General features: G+C 31.8%; 1 protein-coding gene across 3 annotated transcripts in view; it reads left to right on the plus strand.

Annotated features, from left to right (window-relative positions):
* Window positions 1-20,390, plus strand: part of LOC140450192 (aurora kinase C-like) — a 44,494-nt gene extending 24,104 nt beyond the window's left edge. The window contains exons 2-3 of one of the 3 annotated variants that reach the window (XR_011951984.1): window positions 893-1,477; window positions 14,214-20,390. Coding sequence is in view for 1 of the 3 variants with exons in the window: in XM_072543653.1 (XP_072399754.1) it covers window positions 893-1,422 (530 nt within the window). In the remaining 2 variants the exon portion in view is untranslated. Of the gene's footprint in view, window positions 1-892; window positions 4,684-14,213 lie in introns of those variants that run through there. The other 2 variants (XR_011951983.1, XM_072543653.1) reach the window with 2 other exon arrangements.
* The last annotated feature ends 2,571 nt before the right edge of the window (window positions 20,391-22,961 follow it).

The following is a 22,961-nucleotide window of genomic DNA, read 5'->3' on the forward strand; positions in this document are numbered from 1 at the left end:
AATGTGTACAAGCACCAATTTTTGTTCTGACCGGAACAATTATCCACCCAAATAACAACTTCTTCGGAATCCCTAATTTTGTTTAAAAATGCATAAAATGTGCTAACAATATCAGCCTTTTTTCGTCCAGAAATAGCTTCATGCCATAGAACAGCAACTGTAAAAGTTTTAGAAGTACCAACTGGAACAAAGCATTCATTAAAGGCTATCAGTCTAGGAGTAAATAGAATTTCTTTGAAAGTATCGCATCTTGGGAGCATAATCACCTACAAAAAGATCAATTTACAATAACTTCAGAACCAAAAATATTTACCTTGACACATAGGTACAAGGTAAGAATTTGTATTTGTTTAGCCTTTTATATAAATTAATAGAAAATATACTTACTAGTTGTTTCTGCAAAATTATTATCCATATTTATTATGAACAACAAACTAAACACATTCTATGAAAACACGAAAAAGTAAGGTTAGAAATAAAGTAAATTGACAGTTTACTACTTTTCGCGCCAACATAATAATATCTTGAAATGTTAAGTAAATAGGTCGTATCTGCCGAAAACTTTTTAGTTACGGCTTTTTGTGTTAACATTTACAGTTGCGGCTTTTAAAGCTAACATTTTATTAGAAAATTCAGATACGGCCATTAATTTAAGCAGTATATATCCGGTTTTATTGCAGATACGGCTATGAAACTCAGGTAGATTTGTAGAAGAGATTACTCGTGGGATATGAAACTCGTTTTTAATAAAAATTGCAGTTACGCCCTTTTGAGTTAACACGGCAGCATAGGCGTATCCTGGTTTTTGTATAATTCGGACCATACATTTAAGAGATTATTGGGCGTTTCCAAACTTTTGGACCACTCTCCTAATGTTTTATTTTTCTTTTAGGAGCGCTTTATTCAAAATTATCAGCAAGTCCACACAAAAGATTTTCAGAAGATATTTCAGCTGCTTATATAGAACAAATCGCAGATGCACTAAGGTACTGTCATACCAAAAAAATTATACACAGAGATATAAAACCTGAAAATCTGCTTCTTGGTTCAAAAGGGGAAATAAAAATAGCAGACTTTGGTTGGTCAGTACATGCTCCATCTTCAAGAAGATCAACTCTATGTGGCACTCTAGATTATTTATCTCCTGAAATGGTAACAGGCAAAACACATAATGAAAAAGTAGATCTGTGGAGTCTTGGGGTACTGTGTTATGAATTCCTTACTGGGCGCCCACCCTTTGAATCTCAAAGTTACGATGAAACGTACAGAAGGATAAGTCGAGCCCAATTTATAGTACCATCTTATGTATCAGTAGAAGCAGCCGATCTCATTAAAAAATTGTTGGTTGTTAAACCAGAACTGAGGCCTGAATTAGGCCAAGTTTTAACTCATCCTTGGATTTTGAAGTACAAAAAAAATTAAGGATAAATTGTGATGTTTTATACAAAATGATGACTTCTAAATACTTCTATATCTGGTATAGGTAAAATATTTATTTATAAAATTATGTTAGTTTTAATAAATATTGAGAAAAATTGTCAGGTTGTGAGGACAGCATGTTTCAAATTGAGTGAAAAAATATTCTCCTATCGTGTTATTAAAAAAGCAGATCTATGTAGCTTTGGGGTACTGTATTATAAATTACTAACTAAAAGACTCTCATTTATGTATATGCACAGCAACAGTTTTTTGCCTTTTGATTACCACAGCTACTCTGTTTTAACTCAGAAATATGTTGAATGCTTAAAAGTTTGGCATGGTAGTGCCTTAATCTACTGGAAAAAAATTTAACTTATTCATATTACAAAAAATAAATAAATATGTCTGTTGCTATGCATCCCATGAAGTGGGGTGAATGGTAACACTTGTGAGTATATTAGTATTTCACTGTTTTAACTAACAAAGGGTAAATAACAACACATATACCTGTTCAGACAATGTATTTGACATATTAAAAAAATTATAACTTATTGACAAAAAGTAAAGTTTGAGAAAAGTTACAAATAACATGTTTAAACCAATATATAACCTTAATGGTATATAATTAATAACTTCTGGTAACTGTAAATAGAACTAATGAACGTAATGTATTGTTAAGCCTTCAAAATCATCGTCAAAAGTAATTAGTGTTTGGAATCTTGTAGATGTGCACAATTTTGGTTTTCCAAGCTTGTGGATCACATCATCAGGTGCCACATCTTAGCCACGGGAGGATGTTTTGTAAAACTTTCCAATATATCGTTCCTCATCAAATTCAACAACCTTAACAACATATTATAATCGAAATGAATTTTTGGCCTTTCTCATAACTTTGACAATGACAAAGTCTTCAAGTGAAAACTTTGACAAATGATTATCCTTCAAAGCTTTGATTGCAAATGGATCCTCTTCAGAAAAACTCTCTCTCCATTATGCATCACTGTCTTGGAGTGAATAATCAGACTCTTCAGAAATTGATTCATCATAATATTTAACAGGTTATTCCTTTTTAATATGCTGCTTTTTGGTTTTTTGTTCTCGTTGCTAGGTCTTGCTGTATATTCATCTTTGTTATTAGAAAAATCTATAACTTCGACGCGTTTGCCAGATTGTCTCGTAGCTTCCATTACTGTTTGAAGTTGGCATCTAAGGCTTCGGTGGCAGGTTAATTGTTAACTTTAGAATCTTTGGAGGAAGGTAGTATGTCGAGAACTTTATTGCCATTTAGTAAAATAATGCCACATTTTTTGAAACCAGAAACAACATTAATTTCTTTTAGTGACGCATGTAGCTCTTTAAGAAGAGTTAGAAATCGATCTTTTGGCAAAGAGGCTTCACTTCTTTCTGAGGATTGTTTCCATTTTAGAAGGATGGACCTCCGTCTGTTTAAGGGAGTGAAAAACAGATACGCCAAGAGGTTGTGTAAGATTTGTAAAGTTCCTTTAAAAAAATGAGAGAGAAAAAAAAGATTGATGTTATGTTCTTGGCAAATTTTAATAACTTTTACAGATAGGTGTGTGTGAGGCTAAGTTGTCGCCTTAACAAGATCTTTACTCTATCGAGTTTTGATAAATAGGTATTGCTATGGTCTTGTCCCAATCTTAAAAGCAATAAGAATCCAAACCATCCTGACTTTGTTCGGTTGTAGCTGGAGGTTGGTGGAATTCCCTTTGATAGGTTGTTTTCAATTTTTACCCTTAGAATTAGCATACCTTTGTTTCGTTGCTCGTATTAAAATTATGTTTATATTTGTTTTCTCTAATGCTTCCCATAGTTTATTTTGTGGGATACTTCATATGTTTTTTTAAGTCTACATACAGTAAAGACATAATAAATGTTAAATAGTTGATCTACTTGCCCCGGATCCCGCTTGTTCTTCGGCTTCTATATGTTTTTATTCATTTTCTATTCTATCTTTAATCACTTTTATTTCGCTCCGTTAATGCAACTTGAGAAAAGTTGGGCTAGGCTTTCATATAATTTTGCTATGCAGTATTTTATTAGTTCAGCAGGAATGCTTCCTGGACCACGTGACTTGATATTTTTTAACGATTTACATATCTCTTCTACTTCTTTTGATGTTATTCGTATAGGTGAGGCTAGGATATTTACATTATGGGCTTCGTTGTTATCTTTGAAGTCTGATCTGTCTCCATTTAAAAGTCTTTCGAAATACTTGTCCCATCTATCACATGTAATTGTTGAGATTATATATCTTTTCTTTTCCTGTCGTAATGATTTTAATACTTTTCAACTTTCTATGCTCCTACTTCATCCTAGATGGGAATTTATCTTGTTACACTGTTGTTGGCAGTCTTCATTTTTCTTACGACGTATCATTCTTGCACTTTGGCTTGTGTCTCCTTGTATATCAGTTTTTCAGCGTCGTTTTTTGTATTAAAATTTTTTTGGTATTTCTCTCTTTCAGAGCTATTAGTCTACTACCGTTATCATTTACAGTACCATTATTATTTAGGCTGGTAATACGCGTATATTGTGTTAAAGTTCCTTTTCTACTTTTTGTATGCAGTCCTTTAAATCTTGAACACATTTGGCAAGATCATAGGCGTAAAGGAAGTGGATAAGGATATGGACCGGCGTAGTTTGGTAATTTTTAGGTACTTGATGCTAAAATACTTCCTTTTGGTAGGCAGTTCTTTTGGTGTCTTCATCTACTTATTTTGCTGTACAGCATAATGAAAGTGTGTCTGTTTGTAACAGTGAATGCAGTACCCTATCTAGATAGTAATGACTGAGTGTATTATAAACTTTGTGAAACATGTCTTGTTCCTAATATGTCATAGTTTTGTTAATGTCTACATTTAAGACCTGGATATAGAATTCTGGATATATAAATTGTTCACATACACATGTTTTCAAATATTACTGTATTTTATTACTTTTTGATATATGTACCAGTTTTCTAAAAGGTGATCGAACTAATCTGTATACCTGGTTTTGGTTTAACTTCAGTTACTTTTATTAGCTCCTTCGTGTGTTCAGGGTGTAGTAGATATTGATCGATTTTCACTTATGTTTTTATGCTTAAATTAAGTAGATTGTCATATTTATTATAGTTTTGTTTGGTTCATATTCATTGATAGTTATATGTTTGTACTATTGTATCCGATATTATCTTAGAGAATACTGTATATATTTCTAATTTCACCTATTTGTAAATCTGTTCAATAAAATTATTATTTTTAAGGTTGTCAGTATTTTCACATATCTGCAGCGTTGGGTGAAAACAACCCAAGTCCAAAATCTCAACTTTCCTTGAGAGTAAAAATAAACTTCCAATATTTTAATCTCTTTGGTGGAGTACAGAGTTATAAATAAATAACTGGTTAGTTATTTTGTATGAATCTTTATGTAAACACTGATATGATTATATCTTTAATTTTCAGTAGTGAACAGTCTAAGATCTCACTGCAGGATCAGTACATTCATAAAAAAATTAATCAAACTCACATTTTTACATACATTTAAAATTAGTAGAATACGTTGATAATAGGTTGGGTTAGGTCAAAAATTGGCCGCAAATATTTTTAATTTAATTAATAGTAATTAGTTTTTGAATTAAAGTTATTTCGTTTATTTAATTTTAAATAAAATAAGCTACTCATGGCGTAAATACATGTTTTTTTTATATTAAATTAAAGCTGATTTTTTTTCTTAATATGATATAAGGTTGTCAGAGAAAAGCTAGTCGCAAATTAGGGTTGCCAGCTGTTAAAAAACGCGAGATATCAAAGATAAAGTAAAAAACAGCTAACGCACAACGCTGCTGGTTTGAAATGTCATATTATCACTTGTCAAACCAGTGTTGTTGCGCAGTAACTCTATTTTAATTTTTATTTTTGATACCTCGAGATTTTTTCTCAGGTAACCTTATATCATTATATTAAGAAAAAAAATTTGCTTTAATTTGAGATAAAAACCATGCATATACCTCATGAGCAATGTATTTTATTTAAAAAATATATGAACGAAATAAAAAAAATTTCTAAAATTAATTCTATTAATTGAATTAAAAATATTTGTGATCACTTTTTGACTGGCAACCTGTTATCGGTGTATTCTCCTAATTTTAAATGTACGTAAAAATGTGAGTTTGATAAACTACGTTATGAACGTAGTGATCCTGCAGTGGGATCTTGTACTATAATTAAAGGCTTGTATTAATAATCATATCGTAATAGACTTAGCAGTTCTGCCTTAACTTGTCCTACTTAGTCGATTTGAAACCTAAATTTTTTTTGGTATATCAACCAATTAAGTCAATTTAGGTAAAAAATAAATGATAGACTTATAATCAATTTATTCTACCTTGGACGACCGGTTTCGCTTACTATAGTTTGCTATGTGTCGTCAGGTATGCGGAAGGGTAACTTAAATGATGCCGATATTAGGAATGTAGTTATAATCTACGTGGAAACACACGTAAAGCTCCATTATGGTTGGCATTATGACCTGATGAAATGACACCTGACGATGCATAGCAAATTATAGTATGCAAAGCCGATCGTCCAAGGTAGTATTATTTATCTCTTTTACCTAAGTTAACCGATTCTAACCATTGTAAGCGTTAAGACTTTTCCTGAAGCAGATGTCCTATCAGACCATAACCTCCTTGTCTCAAAATTGAAACTGAGGGTAAAAAAGATAATAAAATCCAAAAGTTCTAAGGTGAATACTCAGTTACTCAAGACAAGTGAAATCCGTGCTGAGGATTCAACTCGCATCAATCAAGAAATGAAGAAATTAAGATCAGAAATGAAAGACACTGAGAATGTGAACATTATGTGGAACAAAATCAAAGATTCTGTTATAAAAACACAGAAAGAAACTCTACAAAAGAAAACACAAAGCCGAAAACCTTGGATGACTCAAGAAATACTGGAAATCATGGAACAAAGAAGAGAATATAGAAACAAAAACCCAAATAAGTACAGAGAAAAACATAAATTAATAAGGAACAAAATAAAAGACTCTAAGGAAAAGTGGATGATGGAAACATGCATCGAAGTGGAAGAATTGCAGAAAAAGCATGATAATTATAATTTAAATAAAAAATTGTAAGAATTATCTGGAAAATCACGAACAAATACACCTAACCGATTAATTGACAAAAACAATAAACCTATTAATAACCCAATTGAAATAAAACAAGTATAACTCCAATAATATTAAAATCTGAAGTCCAACATGCTATAAGCTCCAATAATATTAAAATCTGAAGTCCAACATACTATAAACAGACAGAACAGACATACTATAATACCAAGAACCCCAAACACTGTAATGACTATAGATTAATCAGCTTAATGTCACACTTATTAAAAATATTTTTAAAGATTATACATGCAAGAATATTCAGAAAGTACGAAGCGGATATGAGTAATAGACAGTTTGGCTTTCGTAACGGCTTCGGAACAGTGGAAGCTCTGTATAGTTTCACAACTCTTGCACAAAAATGTCACAAAAAGATCTTTTCGTTGCGTTTATAGACTATGAGAAAGCTGTCGACAAAGTTAAACATAACATTCTCATGGAATGATTAAAGAGAAAAGGACTTGACGAAAATGACATTAACATAGTGAGAAATCTCTATTGGAACCAACAGGCTGTGGTAACATTGTATGGAAATAGCACGGATGCGCAACAGATAAGTAGAGAAGTGAGACAGGGGTGTGTACAGAATAGATCAAGATCAATGGTGAAAATATAAATAACATCCGTTATGCTGACGATACAGTCATTATCGCTGAAAGTGAGACAGACCTGCAGACGTTACTAAACACAATTTGTGATACTGGGGAACAGTTTGGTTTAACAATAAACATAAAGAAAACAAAATCCATGGTTATCAGTAATAGGAGCAAAGTCATTACAAGGATCCAGATAAAAAATGAAGATATTGAGCAAGTGGACAAAATGAAATACTTAGGAGTCTGGATTACGGAAGATCTGAATCCGAAATCAGAAATTCGCTCAAGAATAGAGCAATCAAGAGCAGCTTTTTAAAGATGACGAAATTTCTGAGTAACCAAAGACTCAATCTGCGAATCCGATATCAGATGGTAAAATGTTATATCCACTATATTCTTCTTTATCGTGTCGAAGTCTGGACTGTTAATGTTGACTTAATGAGAAAACTGGAAGCTTTTGAGATGTGGCTTTTTAGGAGAATTTTGAAGATACCATGGACCGATCATATTACGAACGAAATGGTGTTGCATAGAATGGGAAGAGAGAGAGGACTTTTGACCACCATTAAAAGGCGAAAGACAGCATATTTGGGTCACATACTTAGAAATGATAAATACGAGTTGTTGCAGCTGATTATGAAGGGTAAAATCGAAGGAAAAAGGGGTCCTGATAGACAAATATCCTGACTTAAAAACATTCGCGACTGGACCGGGTTAAACACACAGACGCTCTTAAGAAAAGCAGAAGATAGAGACGAGTTTGCAATGGTTATAGCCAACCTTCACTAGTGGAGACGGCACTAGAAGAAGAAAAACCTAAGTTGAACGTGTAGGTACAACACATTTATCACTTCAGTTAATTTAGATGATTCTGATCCAACGGTTTACTGTAAATCTTTGTACCAAAACCACATTTTTTTTCTTTTCTTTTCTGAGGGTGGAACTTTCAAATAACCATACCAGGTTAACCCATATGGCTGGCGTGCGTTGGATTCAGGTTAGAGAATTGTCTCGGGGATAGGGCTCCTGATCTCTCAATCGTATCGTCGATCCGTCCTCGCATCATTCTCTTTTACTCAGTTTTGGGAAGCAATACTAATCTTATGTCCTCCAAGGCCCAGGAAATGTCTATACTTCAAGCCATGCATGGATGTGCTACATGGATACGCGCGTCCTAGACCCCCTTTACCGCTTCGGGCGGTATCTAGTCTAGTCCGGGGACCTGCGTCTTGAGTGCATTTAATGCCTCGACTAATTCATCCATGGTAAAGGTTACGGCCCGCTCAGCTCCCTCGTCCCTCCACACTCCATGCTATCTGTCAGACGGAAAAGCTCTCGTGTCACCTCAAGATTTTTGTCTAGTGGCATTTCGTATGGGAGGTGTGTATGGAACTTTTTCATTGCGATCCTACATTCCTAACCAAATATGTTATCATCCAAGCTTGTCACACAGTTCTCTCCAATGCCTTTCGAATTTTCGAAACCAAATTCAGAACTTTGCTTTAATCTGTGCCTTTTTTTCCCTTTCTTTGAATTTGTATGTCTTTTGGATAGTCTCCATTTATAAAAAATATGTCTGTTCCTCTTAATTTCTTTGAGGACCTCGTTCTTTTTACTCCAATTTTTGAATTCGATGAGGATAGGTGTTTCTTATTTTTGCCGACAAGTCTTCTTTTGTTTTTAACTAACCTTGCAGTTACTTAAAAATATTTATATCAGCCAAGTTTTCTCACAGTTAAAAAAGACAAAGACTTAATGTGTTTAATACCGATCGAAAGAGCAAAAATATAGAACTCAAAGATATGAAAAAATCGCATAATTCAACTTAGGATGTTTTCACCCAACGCCACAAATATATTACTAATATATTTTTGGACATTCATAAAACATGAGTGAATTTTACATGACACTTTATAAGAATTAATAATTTTTATTCGACATTATTAGATCCGAAAACTTACATTAGTAATACGTCTATATTTCGTACACTTTAGTTTAATTGAATGAGATGTATAGTTTTGATATTCTGAGTTCTGTAATTTATTAATTTTAAAAAACTCAGAACATCGAAGTATAACACTTCTCTTGTAATTGGTATATTTAATTAAAAATTAAATTTAAAAATCCAAAAAGATCAAGTTCAAAACGTTTTCGAACTAATCAGTCCATCTTCTGTGAACCTAAAAGCAAGTAATCCCAATAAATTAATAAAAACGTAGGGTAAAATGTTTACTATTATATGCAAACATGTAGTTAATTACTTACCTTGTATTACTTACAAAATAACCCCAAAACCAAACAGTGGTTGGGTTTAAATGGATTAAATCATACTTAAAATTGTTAAACTATCTGGCTATATGCCGATGGACTTAGATTGCCTACAAGGAACATAAGTCGCTACTCGAAAAAGTTTTCTACATCCGAACTGTAGGAAAGTTTAATGTCAACTAATTTCGTATGTCAAATGTGATAATTGACCATTTCCAATGACAATGATATTCGGAAAAAGATTGGTTGTGCATTTTTTTTAAGTAAACTAGGTCAATGATCCATATATTGAACTCTATATTCGCTTCGTGCGTAAGCATGGTAGGGGTAACTTGAAACGATGCCAGCATGCGTAGCGGCGAAATATGACAAAATTGGACCTATCTTTTCCGCATAAATTTTATCAAAAATGGATGCAAAACTGCAAATACATGTTGCGTATTTAATTGGGCTAATAATAGCATAAATAGTGAGTGTAGTTTTTATAGGTTTCCAAAGATTACACATAAATTAGAGAAAAGAAAAAGATGGACTATTAATATGAAAAAGTAATTATCACATAATTTCATTTTTATGCAATTGAAATAGGAAAAAGTTAAATAATTTACCTCAAATGATATTTCATAAGGCTTCAAGCTAACTGCAGCCTGCCTGATATCTTTAGCTTTTACATCACAACTTTTACTAATATTGTTTTTAATTAGGTACATGCTCTTCCACATAAAAAAATTGATTTGCCAATACAAGTACAATTTTTCCCTTTCTTTTCCGTTTGGAGTTGAAAGGATAAATTATGATCAATTTTTAGAAACCCAGATTTTAATACTACATTTATTTTGTACATAAACTGAAAAATATAATTAAAAAACTAATTATTAATAATTGTCAATTTCGTCTGTATTTAATATGTTTAACCTTAAATTGGGAGGTCCAAAACTGTCAGATGAAAGCGGTAGGTATCGCGTCAGTCACGCACAGAGCGAATATGAATTTTCATTAAATTAGTTTATTAAAATTGAGACAATAGCTAGTATTTTTATTATTATTTAAACCTATTTGTTTATATTTTATGAATTAACTATAAAATTAAATTGATCCAGATAAATATGAAGCTGATTTTTACAATAGGACAGAAATTCAAATGTGATGAGTAGGAAAAGTAGTGAATTAAGAATGAGTTAATTGGTTGAATAACTAAATGTGAAAGAAAAAAAAATATTTTATAGATCACTTTAAAGGGTTTTAATATCCTGTATTGTAATTATAACCAATTGTTTCTGAATAAGGTAATATTAATGATGAATAACCAAAAGAATTGTATTGGAAATTTGATGGCCAACTGTAGGGTAGGTTGTATATGTGCAAGGGAAAATTTTGAATTGTAATTGTAAAATAAAGATTATTTAAATTTGATTGAAAAAAGTGAGGGTTTTCTAGGATTATTGATGGTAAAAGACAGTAAATAATTGAAAGGATCATAAGATAAAATGTAATAGTGATAGTGATGGATGAATCATAGTTAGTGTCATAAGTTTTTGATGTAAGTTGTAAAATTGAATGAAAAAGTATTTAAGAAAAATGGGAGACATTTAATGATTACTGAAGTGAATGTTCTAAGAGATTATGAATTAAAAGAAATTGTCTATTATTTGGTGTTATGTTATAAATATATATTGAGAAACATTTTTATGAGAAGTGTAATGGAAATTAAATGTTGAAAATATGAGAAAATATTGTTATAGAAATAAAGAAAAAGAATAAATCAACAATTATAATTCAAAATTTCCCCTTACACATATACAACCTATTAAAGGGTACCCCCGTTAAGATAGGAAAATTGTCCTCACTCCCAGAAGACGCACCATCTTCAAAAATCCAAAATCCAAAAAATTGTTTTTTTTTGCGAAATTTCTCCATTTTATAAGGCTTCAAGATAGATCAAATCAAGGTTTTTTTAAAGGTTTTATATATTTTAAATTAAATGAGGTTTTTAGGGCATTCAAAAATTGGGCGAAACACTTTTAAACCTCCAAAAAACCATGGTTTGCAGAAATAATCTTAATTTTTGAGATCGATACAACCAAAATTAATTTTTTCATTTTTTACGTTTTACGTAATTAAAAAATAAGACAGAAATTTTAGCCGGCCACCCTTCATCCTGCCGTAAAAACTTCATTTTATCGTTTATATTTTTTTCTGGTAGTCAATCAATTTAAAAATATCAAAAAATTCACACTTATAGTAAAGACTTTTACAAAACTTGTCTATTTTTTTTTCTAGACCCATAGGTTAGGTGTACATTACCTGAAAATGCATTTTTTTAAGAACTCAATAACTTTTTTTGGAGATCCAAGTCCAATTTTTTTTTATTTTGTCTATTTGATCAAAAACTGTATCTCTGATTTTTTCGTAAGGCGCGCCATTTCCAAAAACCCCCAAAAATCTCTTTTTTAGGGGTTTTGGGAGATTTTCTAGGATTTTATAGACTTCAAATAAGTATATCAAACCTCTAAAAAAAAATTTCGGATTTTTGAAGATGGCGCGCCATAGGGATTTTTTTTTAATTCAGATAGTTGTTGAGCAAATACACAGAATTAAAAAAAATGGGACCTGCAGTCACCTCCAAAAAAGTTATACGCTTTTTTATATATAACAAAAATGCGTTATTAGGTTATGTACACGTAACCTACTGGTCTATGTAGGCAAATTGCGCAGTATCATTATTTTTAATCACATAAAAAGTAAAAATATGAGAAATTGATTCAGGTTATGGCGATCTCAAAAAATATGATTACCCCGCCAAAATCCGTGAAAAACGTGGTTTGGGGGAGGGGGAGTGGTTTAAAGGATTTTCTCCCAATTTTTAAATATCCTAAAAATCTCATTAAATTTAAAATATATGTAACCTATAAAAAATCTTGCTTTGATCTATTTTGAAGTCTATAAAGTGGAGAAAATCCCCTAAAACCCATAAAACAAAGTTTTCGGATTTTTGAAGATGGCGCACAATATAGAAAAATCTGAAAAAATCAGAGATATAATTTTTAATCTAATATACAAAATAAAATTGGGCCTGCAGTCGCCCCAAAAAAAAGTTATACGCTTTTTTCGAAAAAAAAAAAAATGCATTTTTGGGTTAAGTACACTTAAATAATTATGGGTCTATAAAAATAGACAAATTTTGTAAGAGCCTCAACTATGCGTGTGAATTTTTTGAAATATTTAAATTACTAAAAAAATAAAACCAAAAAATTTACGTTTTTGAGGATAGTGGGTGGTCTTATTTTTTAATCACTTAGCATTTAAAAAAATAAAAAAAATTTAATTTTTTTTTAATTTAAATAATTTTGGGATTGGGGGCATTTTGCTCATCCTAACGGCGAGTCACTTTTCTTCATTTAGTACACTGTTCGATTATCGAACGTTGACGATCATATTGGCACTAATAACTTTGTTTAGGGCAACCCTAAACAGATTAGCGGATGTCTATTGATACCACTCTCGGAGATTTCGGAGCCAGGATGTTCTTCGACCTGGGCCCCTTCTTTCGGTGATCTTGCCCTGTATTATGAGGTGTAGAACCTCTCTTACACAATTAGTCATAATTACACTACAGGATACGATAATCCCTCCCAGTGGTCTATAAAATAAATTTTCTCTTCTTTCACATTTAGTTATTCAACCAATTAACTCATTCTTAATTCACTCACTTTCTCTAATCATCAAATTTGAATTTCTGTCCGTTTTTAAAAATCAGCTTGATTTTAAATTTTTCTGATTAATTTAATTTTATAGTCAATTCATAAAATATAAACAAATAAGTTTAAATAATATTACTAATAATAAGTACTAGCTACTGTCTCAAGTTTAATAAGCTAATTTTATTAAAATTCATATAGAGTTCAAAATATGGGTCCTTTGCCTATTTTACTTTTTAAAAAATGTACAGTCAATCATATTCCGAATGTTATTGTCATTGTAAACATCACTTTTGACATATCAAATTAGTTGGCATTTAACTTTCCTACAGTTCGGATGTAAATTCATTTAAACCCAACCACTGTTTGGTTTTGAGGTTATTTTGCAAGTACTACAAAGTAATTAATTAACCACATATTAGTCAAAATTTTACTCTTAACTTCTGTATGTTTTTTTAATAAATTACAGAACTCAGAATATCAAAACTATACATCGCATTCAATTAAACTAATGTCATCTCGGGGAGGTAAATAAGGGTCTAAACACCTTCTGAAATCCCCGGATGCTCTGTAGAGGGCTTCGAATATACTGTCGAGAGCTCATCTACCCAAGTCCATTTACTGGGTAACGACTTGTAAATATTTATCTTCTGATGGCTTGTCTTGATAAAAAGACAAGATATTTCTTACATGACAAAGGTACAATAAGTCGAAATAAAACATCAGATCAAGAGCACTAAGCTCTCGGAGAGCCCGTGAGGGACTGACTTGGCTGACCTGAAAATCGCCAATATTTATATGCGCCGTTCGAGCGATAAATAGGGATTTCCAAGTTAAGAGCCAATGGGAAAAAAATGTGTACTAGTCCACAGACTATGGCATTCGATGACATAAAGTGTACGAAGTTTTTTAACTTTATGATATACAGCCAACTTCTAGGGATTATCCCTTTCTAATTTTTTAGTAATTCTTTACCATATCTATAGTTTATAGTTAACATTTTTCTGTAAACTCATCTCTCATTGTGATATTGTTTTAAAACTATTTTATTTTTTAGGTTTTGGCGGTAGCTAGTGGAAACATTCATACTTCAGTTTAATTTTGGTGATATGGAAGGAGAGAATATTTCAGTAACATGTTGGTGGTATTAGTAATCCTAGTAATTGCAAGACATCTAATATATACTTATATAGACGATTATTACCTTGTTATCTAGATTAAAAAAGAGATTTGGGTATTTTTGCGCACCATTGGCTTAAGTTTTTAAGCCGCAATGCTTTTCTTGGACCTCTTCTTCCTGCTATTGTTTCCTTGTATCACAAGGTGCAAAGAGTTGTACTATTCTGGATGTTTCACTGTCTACGCAAAACAGGTTAGTTTTCTTGTTTTTATCCATTCTAATGAGAGTAGTTACATTATATATCCTGCCCATACAATTAATTTAGTATTCTGATACTCAGTTTCAAATTTATATATTATCGACATTTTGATTGTGTTCTATTACCATACCTTTGCAGATACTTCTAAATCTGCTACACCTTCTCTATCACATTATAAGTGTTTTCTAATAATAAAAGTTCTCTATGTAATTTGATTCCAAAGTAAGTATTAAAAATAATTTTTTATCGGCATCGAAAGTACCTACCATCGAAAGAAAACTATTTTTAATATTGATTTGACCGTACATACTTAATATTTTGAATAAAATATGTTTGTACCAATCAAAGTTTAACTCTGCTCAAACCAGTCCTTAATAATTCATCAGATAACAAAAAAACACCAAAAAACATATTTATACAAACTTTAGCGGTTACTCGATACCAGACTAATTAGATATCACTGATCGAATCCGACTTTCACTTTTGGATTATTTGAATATCTTAGGTATCCTATCCGATGCTTTCTCAAGGTCAATTATACTCCATAAAAGTTTATTATGGACTTTTCCATAACTACTTTCTAATAAAAATCGTATCTGCTCATATTAAATCTAAATTGGTTCCTTCATACTTCTTTTTTATTTTTCGCTCATTCTTCTGTTAGTTATTCCTAATAATTGGTAAATTACTGAACGTCACCTTTGATTTTTCATGGTTTCGAATATACTGCTTTACTATTCATCTGTCGTTTAACATACTTCATAATTGTCTAAAATAAATTATTTCGGTTTTTTCTTGTTCATCTTGATACTATATTAAACTCATCATGTAACAATATAAGAAACTCTTACATTACTGTTTCTATACTATTTTGTACATATTTTATAATACCCCCTTTCATATTAAATTCACTTTATATAGGGGAGAGTTGGACAAAACGAGATAGCTAACGTTATTTGACTCAATAACTATTTGACTATGCTATTGATATCTACTTCTTCTTATCTGTAACTTCTTTATTGACCACTTCCTATGATTAAGTTTAATTACGCTTTAATAGTTTGACGATAACATTGAAAAAGTCAATTTTTTAAAAAAATGGTAAAGTATCCCGTTTTGTCCACCTGGTCGCGTAAAACGGGATGGTTTTTGAATGTGACTAAAGACGATATTGAAGTTAAATATATTGACTTGAAAAATAAAACATTATTCATATAACATTAATATTATATAAATTTATAGTTTAAAACCGACAAAAATCGCATGAGTATGGCTCGCCATCATTCTCTACCCCGGCGCATGCTTCATGAGCCCAAAATCGACATTGCTCACACATTACTCAACCATCATCTGATTTTGATTTGGAATACAGTTCCGAGCAATAAATGCAAACTTCGTCTTCATCATCTGAACTGCTATCTCTTTTGTTTCTTTCTCTTTGTTTTGGAACATATTTCTTATTTTTTCCTTTGCCTTTCCAATTTTGTTTTTCTTCCAAATTTAGTTTTGGTTTCTTGATGGGCCTTTTACCTATAGACCTCTTCAGTTCTTCCTTTTAAGGTGTTGAGATTAACACATCTGTTTTTCCTCTCATTTTATCATTAGCGTTAATTTTTCTTTCTGCGTGAGGAAGGACAACTAGTTCTTTGGGAGTGACTTGAAATTTATTGGCAGAGTACGAACAGGAGGGTATTGCATTAGCATAGAACTTGTTGCAAGAAAGAGCAGGATTAGTAACATGATAATTTTCCTTATTTTCAAGCACTTTAGGAAATTTTTGTGCTGTAAAAGTATCTGAAGGCAATGTATTTGGAGAATTCTCATTTTCTGCCTCGCCATCAACTTGGTTTTGTGATAATGGTGGTGTACGAGGTGGAGAGCGCCGATTATTCTCTAAAAATTTCCGGATTGAGAGGTTGAATGTCAGTCTTTCTAAACCCATTCACAGCGGTTTGGACGCTAACAGGTTTCATATATGCTCTTCCGAAAAGATTTCCTATTTGGGAGACTGTGATTGGTCAACATGGATGTTGCTGCATCCATTTTTGAACTTCTGACGTAAAATAAGTGCTGAGTGGTGACATGAAACTGACGTCTAGAGGCTGCAATCGATGCGTGGCATGCGGAGGGAAGCACAACCTTACAACACCAATATCTCTAGATTTCTCTATGACGTCAATATTTTTTGTGTGGGTCGTATGTCCGTCCAAAAGTAAAAGAACAGGATGTCCTTTGGAGGGTTTTAAAAACTCAATAAAATGACTAAACCAATTAGAAAAAATTTCTTTTTGCATCCATCTTGACGAATGATAGAAAGCTTTACTGCCAGGTGGAGCATCATCTAGCAGCTCACGTTTTGCTCTGGACCTGGGAAAAATGAAGGTAGGTGGCATAAATAAACCAGAAGCACTCATGCGAATTTCCACAGTAACAAGAACATCACGTTCAGCTGAAGATATACACCCAGCTTGTCTTTTCCCACGCAATGATAAACATGTCGATCTTTTCTTTGGCACAGTCATTATACCCGTTTCGTCAACGTTGTAAATCCGTTCGGGTGGTATTTTATATTTTTTCCATGGCTCTAGCTAGAGATGTTGGCTCAGGGGTACGAAGTTTAACGGTTGGATGTCTTTTTAGAAAGCTGTATAACAAAGCTTTATTAAATGGATTATTTAATCTATTGCGTTGAGCTAACTGAAAAGCCAAACTTCGAAAGTCATTCAAAGTAAAACCAAATAGTCGTGATTCCATTCTCAAAATGTGTTCTACCAACTCCTCCTCTTGTTCCGCTGTGAAAACCGGTCTGTGACGCACTAGTCCTTTCTTTACTGAATTTTCTGGTTCGAGAGTTCCATTTTTATTTTTTTTCCTCTGGCTTCAATAATTGTTCGAGATACCCCAAATTCTTTAGAAGCCTTAAGATAACCCAATTTTCCGCCAAGAACCTCTTCCACTGCTTGGCGCATACTTTCCTCGTTCAAAGACTGCCGATCACTTTTTCTTATTTTTCTATCTTTTAATAACCCTAAAAAAATTAAATTTAATATGCTTGTTAAAAAGTATCTTCGTTTTGGTTGGACAAAACGGATAGTATCCAGTTTTACCCAACCATTCGATATCCCATTTTACCCAACTAAACACTATGTTTTGAAATTTTTCAACAAAAAAAAATTAGTTATCATATTCACAAATATCGCAAAACACATAGAGAATCATATAAATTACTCGCCGGTATTTATTTTGTTGATTTAAACTTAATAATTCTTAACTAACTACGGATGAAACTAATTAGCATAACCATACTTTTTTAAACTAACATTTGCCACAAGCCACAAATCAGAGTAACCTCCTGCTACATTCAAATAGACGGTATCTGTAGTGATTAACATCCCCGGTCATTAGATGGCGCCGCTTATTTTTAAATTATCGTCGGTATCCCGTTTTACGAGACCATCCTGTTTTAGCCAACACTCCCCTACTAAAAATATTTGTTTTAGCATTTGGTAGGCTACTTGTTCTTCATTGTAGGCCAATTTTTGATATTGCAATTATTTATATGGTTTTCTTTGTATTTTACCTTAATATATTTCTCCATTACCAAATTTTTTTCCTTCAGTTTTTCTAAATATAAATTTAAATTGCAGTGATTCTATTAATATCAGCAATATTTTTCCATGCACAATTTTAACCGTTTTTATTAATTTTGCCGCTTTTCAATTCATTTAGGTACTTTTATGTCTTTGATCTAAAAATTTACTTTGATCAGCAGAAATCTATTTGAGACTGATTTTATATAACAGTAGGTGTAGGTTTAGTTTAATAATCGTTGTCTAAATTGTCATATTTATTATAAAATGTAAAAAAATAAATTATAATATGTAGATAGATAATTAATAATTTCACTATTTTGTTGCTTATATGTTGACAATGTGCATAGTTTTTTTAATGTGAGCTTATGTAATTTATTTTGCAGTGAAAATTTCTATAGATAGGTATGAGAAAAATTTACTTTCTTAAAAAAAAAAAATTCAACTTGGCATCTTATGAAATTTGTAAATGTAATGTAAGTTGCATGCCTGTACCGCAAATCGATCATAATTTGATTTTAAAAATCAATTACCCATTTATTTATTGATGTTTAATTTTTCATAAAGTATTAAATTTTAAGTATTAATGGTGATGCGTCATTCGCGAACGATCCTGATCCGAAAGATCTGGTTCTCAAAATTATTACGAGGCGTAATGTCTCTGTCAAAAAGTAAAAAAAAGTATTTTTTTTTTGTTTGCGAACAGTTAGGCAGTACCTACATCTTTTTCTTATTCTTTTATTATTTTATTACGGTTTAATAGCTCTTTACGTAACTAAATGCCCCCTCGAGACATTAACCTCCCAATATATATCTAGTTACTTGTTGACAATGTCTATTTTTAAATAGTTCCACCAGTAAAAATTCAATGATCCAGATCTCTTAAGTAATCCACTCTTTGATACGGGGTCTTCAAAAATATCCATATTTCCTGCAACTATTTATTAGCTCATAGGTCCTTTCTGAAATCGTATCGATCTCTGTTTGGCCGAGTCATAATTCTTGAAGAAAAAGACTCAGTCTTAAAATTTGAAAGGTTCCTCTTAGAGAAAAGAAATCTGATTTGTAGCAAATAGGTCTTTTTCTTCTCATATTCTTGTTTTTTCTCTTTCTTGAAGAAAAAGTCCTAGAGCCTTGAAACTTAATATATAAGTTCCTCCTTATCCAAGGAAGAATTTTACTGGATTTGTGGTCAATCTTCATCTGTTTATATTCTTTTTCATTTTGAGGTATCGAACTGGGGTTCCAGACCCTATACCAACTTTTTTTTCCGTTTTCTTTCTGTCAGTAGGTGATATTTCGGTTGAGTTTACCGAAAGTACAAGCTGATTATAGCCGCAAATGTCAAACATCGAATAAAAAATGTCGGTTTAGCAGTGTTGGCATGCTTTTATAATGTATATGCTGTATGCTTCAAATATAAAGAGATAAAGCTTTAAGAAAGTACATTTTTATTATATTATGTTATGAATTCTGCAATTTTTAGTTTATATAAAACAAGAATGAGTAAATATTTGTTTCTTTGGAGATTAATTGCAGTTAATTATTAGATTTTTTTTGGCAATTGCCCTTTAATAGATTAGGGGATAGATTTGGCAATCGTCAAATCAGCAATTGCCAGATTGCAACAGATGTTTGCAATTAATCTCGAAAGAGACAAATATTTACTCATTGTTTCATATAAATTAAAAATTGCAGAATTCATAAAATAGTACTTATAATCAAAATGTACTTTTTAAAATCTTTAACTCTGTATATTTGAAGCATACAACATATGCATTATAAAAACATTCCAACACTGCCAAACCGAAATATTTTATTTCATAATTGACATTTGCGGCTATATTCAGCTTGTACTTTCGGTAAACTCAACCGATATTTCATTAAGTTAAAGATATAACTGTTGAGTCCTTTGATATTCCGTTGTATTAGTTTTATTACATAAACTTTGATTCGTATTTGTTTTAACAAATTGAAGCAAACAAAAAAAATTTTAACTTTTTAAATGTATTTTGAGATTCAGTGAAATTAAATATTTTTCTGAACATAACAGATGTTTTCCAGTCATGTCTATAAAGATTTTCACTTCTGTTGATACTCCCCTATTTTTTAATTCGACTGAATACATTGTTAAAATGGGCAGTTTTCATTAAATATATGTTTTAAGTCATATCTTGTTTAAATTTTGCAGTATGCAATATGGAAGGAATGAAACTAAAACTATTTATAACGATCTCTAATGGCAAAAGGATCTATATCCACTTGCGAAATACTGTTATGGCTAAATTAGAAGGGGTAATCAAAGAAAATAAACGTAAAATGGATGTAACTTACCTAATAGACAAGTAAACCAACCAACAAACTAGTAACAGCTAAAAATCAAAAATAAATCTTTAAATAACAACGCAAAAAGAGTAGCTGTAGCTGAGTTCATAGTTCATAAGCGCAGGAGCAAAAAATTTTTTATTTATCTCAGAGCAATTGCAATAGATGTCATGGCCAATATATCTTTGCCGATTATACTTGTGCCAAATCTCTACTATTACAGAAAATTAACAATTAGTGTTTTCAGAATTCATAATTTGAAAGATGCAACCATTATCTGCTATGTTTCCCATGAAGGAGAGGGTGACAAAGGCCTGAACGAGGTGTTAAGTCTTTTGAGTAACTACATTGAGACATACATTTTATGCGATCCTCACGTAGAAAAATGTTTACTGATAACTGCGATGGTTGAAATAAAAACCATCCTGTTGCAAAGTTTATCATGGCACTTGTTGCACTCTGTAAATTTGACAGCGTTGACTTGCTCTATCCAATTAGGGATCACTGATACATGTCGTGTTATCAAGATTTCGTCCTGATCAAGAGGAAGCTAAAAAAATTGACAGGCTGTACCTGAAGAAGAAATTCTTAATGTAATAATGAGTGCTTCTAAAAACCCGCTACTGAGTACACCTGCTGAGACACGATGCTTTCCTCGACTTCCAATAAGTGGTGGCCACTTTATTATAAAAAACGTGTCTAGTAACTCATCTTTTGGAATAAAAGTTCCCAAGGAAAGAAAAATAAGATTTCCCATGACAACTTACTATTACATGTGTAAGCCCCACGGTGCAGCGTCATTTTGTAACCTGAGAAAACTATTTACTTGAGTATACAAACAATCTAGACCCTTTTGCTCGTGTCTGAGAGTTTGGATGCGGTTCTTTCAAAAATCGCGTAGAAGCTGTTTGTATTATCTTTAAAATTTAATTGTAATGGGCGCCATTCCTTTAGTTTATCCTCGTAAGGAAACGAGCTCAAAGAAATAAAATGAAACAATTAAAACAAAACTATTCTTTTATTATTTTGTAATGAACAAAAAGTTAATTTTTGAACGAAATAAACAATTTTTGTTTACTGTATTTAGTTACACATGAGAAGTGCTTATACAAAACTAAAATTAAAATCATATCGTAAGAAAACAAATATTTTATATCTTGGCATTAGATTATGAATGAGAAATATATCAAAATAAAATTATACTTTATCCCAAATTTCGAAATTGTTTCACATAAAAAATACATTTGTTTATTAGGTAGAATGTAGATATCTATTGTAATTAAAAGATCAATAATAAATCACTATTATTTAGTTCATAGATAATCTTCCCTGTTCAATAAAAAAATATATAAAATGGGTACAACCTGAATTATCCAAATGCTGGTGTGGCGTGTAGAAAGGATATAATTTTTTTACCCTCTAGGTAGGTACTCGGCTGACATAAACGTTGGATCTATCAAGTAGAAACATACTATCCACCATAAAAATAATTAGGATTGTGCGGCTAAGCAAACGGGATATTCTCCAAACGAATTGATGGTTTCAGAACACATACCATAAATCCATAGCTATTTAGATAATCTCGGGTCAATAAACATAGTTCTAGCAACTATTAGGGCTCCCGGTAAGGGTCTAAAATAAATATTTCTTTGAAAATATATAAGAGAAAAAGAATTTTTCGGCTTACCTTGTCAAAGACCACTCAAACCAAATTTTCGTCCTGTTTGTTGGACGTACAAAGAGAGAAAGAAGATGAATGCCGAAGAATTTACGAACGCTCCAATTTTGAGGTGACGGTCGGGGATATTAGGAACTACAGTAGGGTCCTTGAGGTAATTTAAAAGCACTCTGCGAATAGATGGCGTGAGCAACATTGATTTGAATATTTACTAAGAATTATAATAATAAATTTTTTGAAACTGTTACACATGAAATGTGACAGAGAGAAATCTGGCATCCTCAAATGCAGCAAGTTCATTAACGGTGTCATATCTGAGAAGTTTAACCTTGAAAAAATAAGTGATAGTTTTGCCACCGAATAAATAACAATCAGAATGCCCACTCTCAGATGCCGCCTTTGAAGTGTGTTAGCACGTGATTCCCATATTTTAAACGGAAACACAGACTCGGATTGAGAAATTTGTGACAAGCTACGACAGAACTGTAATTTAAATTTTTAGAGATTAATAATTTAGTACATTTGAAATAATTTAATCTATTCAACTAAAAGTATGAATAAAATAGTGCATATTTTGTCTATAGTTGCCGTAAATACATTAAACCGGGTTAATTTTTCTATGCACACCAGATAAAATGTCACTGAACAGCATTGGTTCCGTTTAAAACATGGCCTATTCCGTCTGCGCGAACGAGATGCGCGTACTTATTTTTTTAAGCAGAGTGGGATTCTGATTGTTTATTATTCTGTGGTTTTGCCTTCAACGCGAACTTACTATGAAAAACGCGCATTAATGACAGCCAAGGTTGAAGACATTAGAAAAATGCTAAGAT

This window comes from Diabrotica undecimpunctata, chromosome 9 (genome assembly GCF_040954645.1).
Source record: "Diabrotica undecimpunctata isolate CICGRU chromosome 9, icDiaUnde3, whole genome shotgun sequence".
Lineage (NCBI taxonomy): Eukaryota > Metazoa > Arthropoda > Insecta > Coleoptera > Chrysomelidae > Diabrotica > Diabrotica undecimpunctata.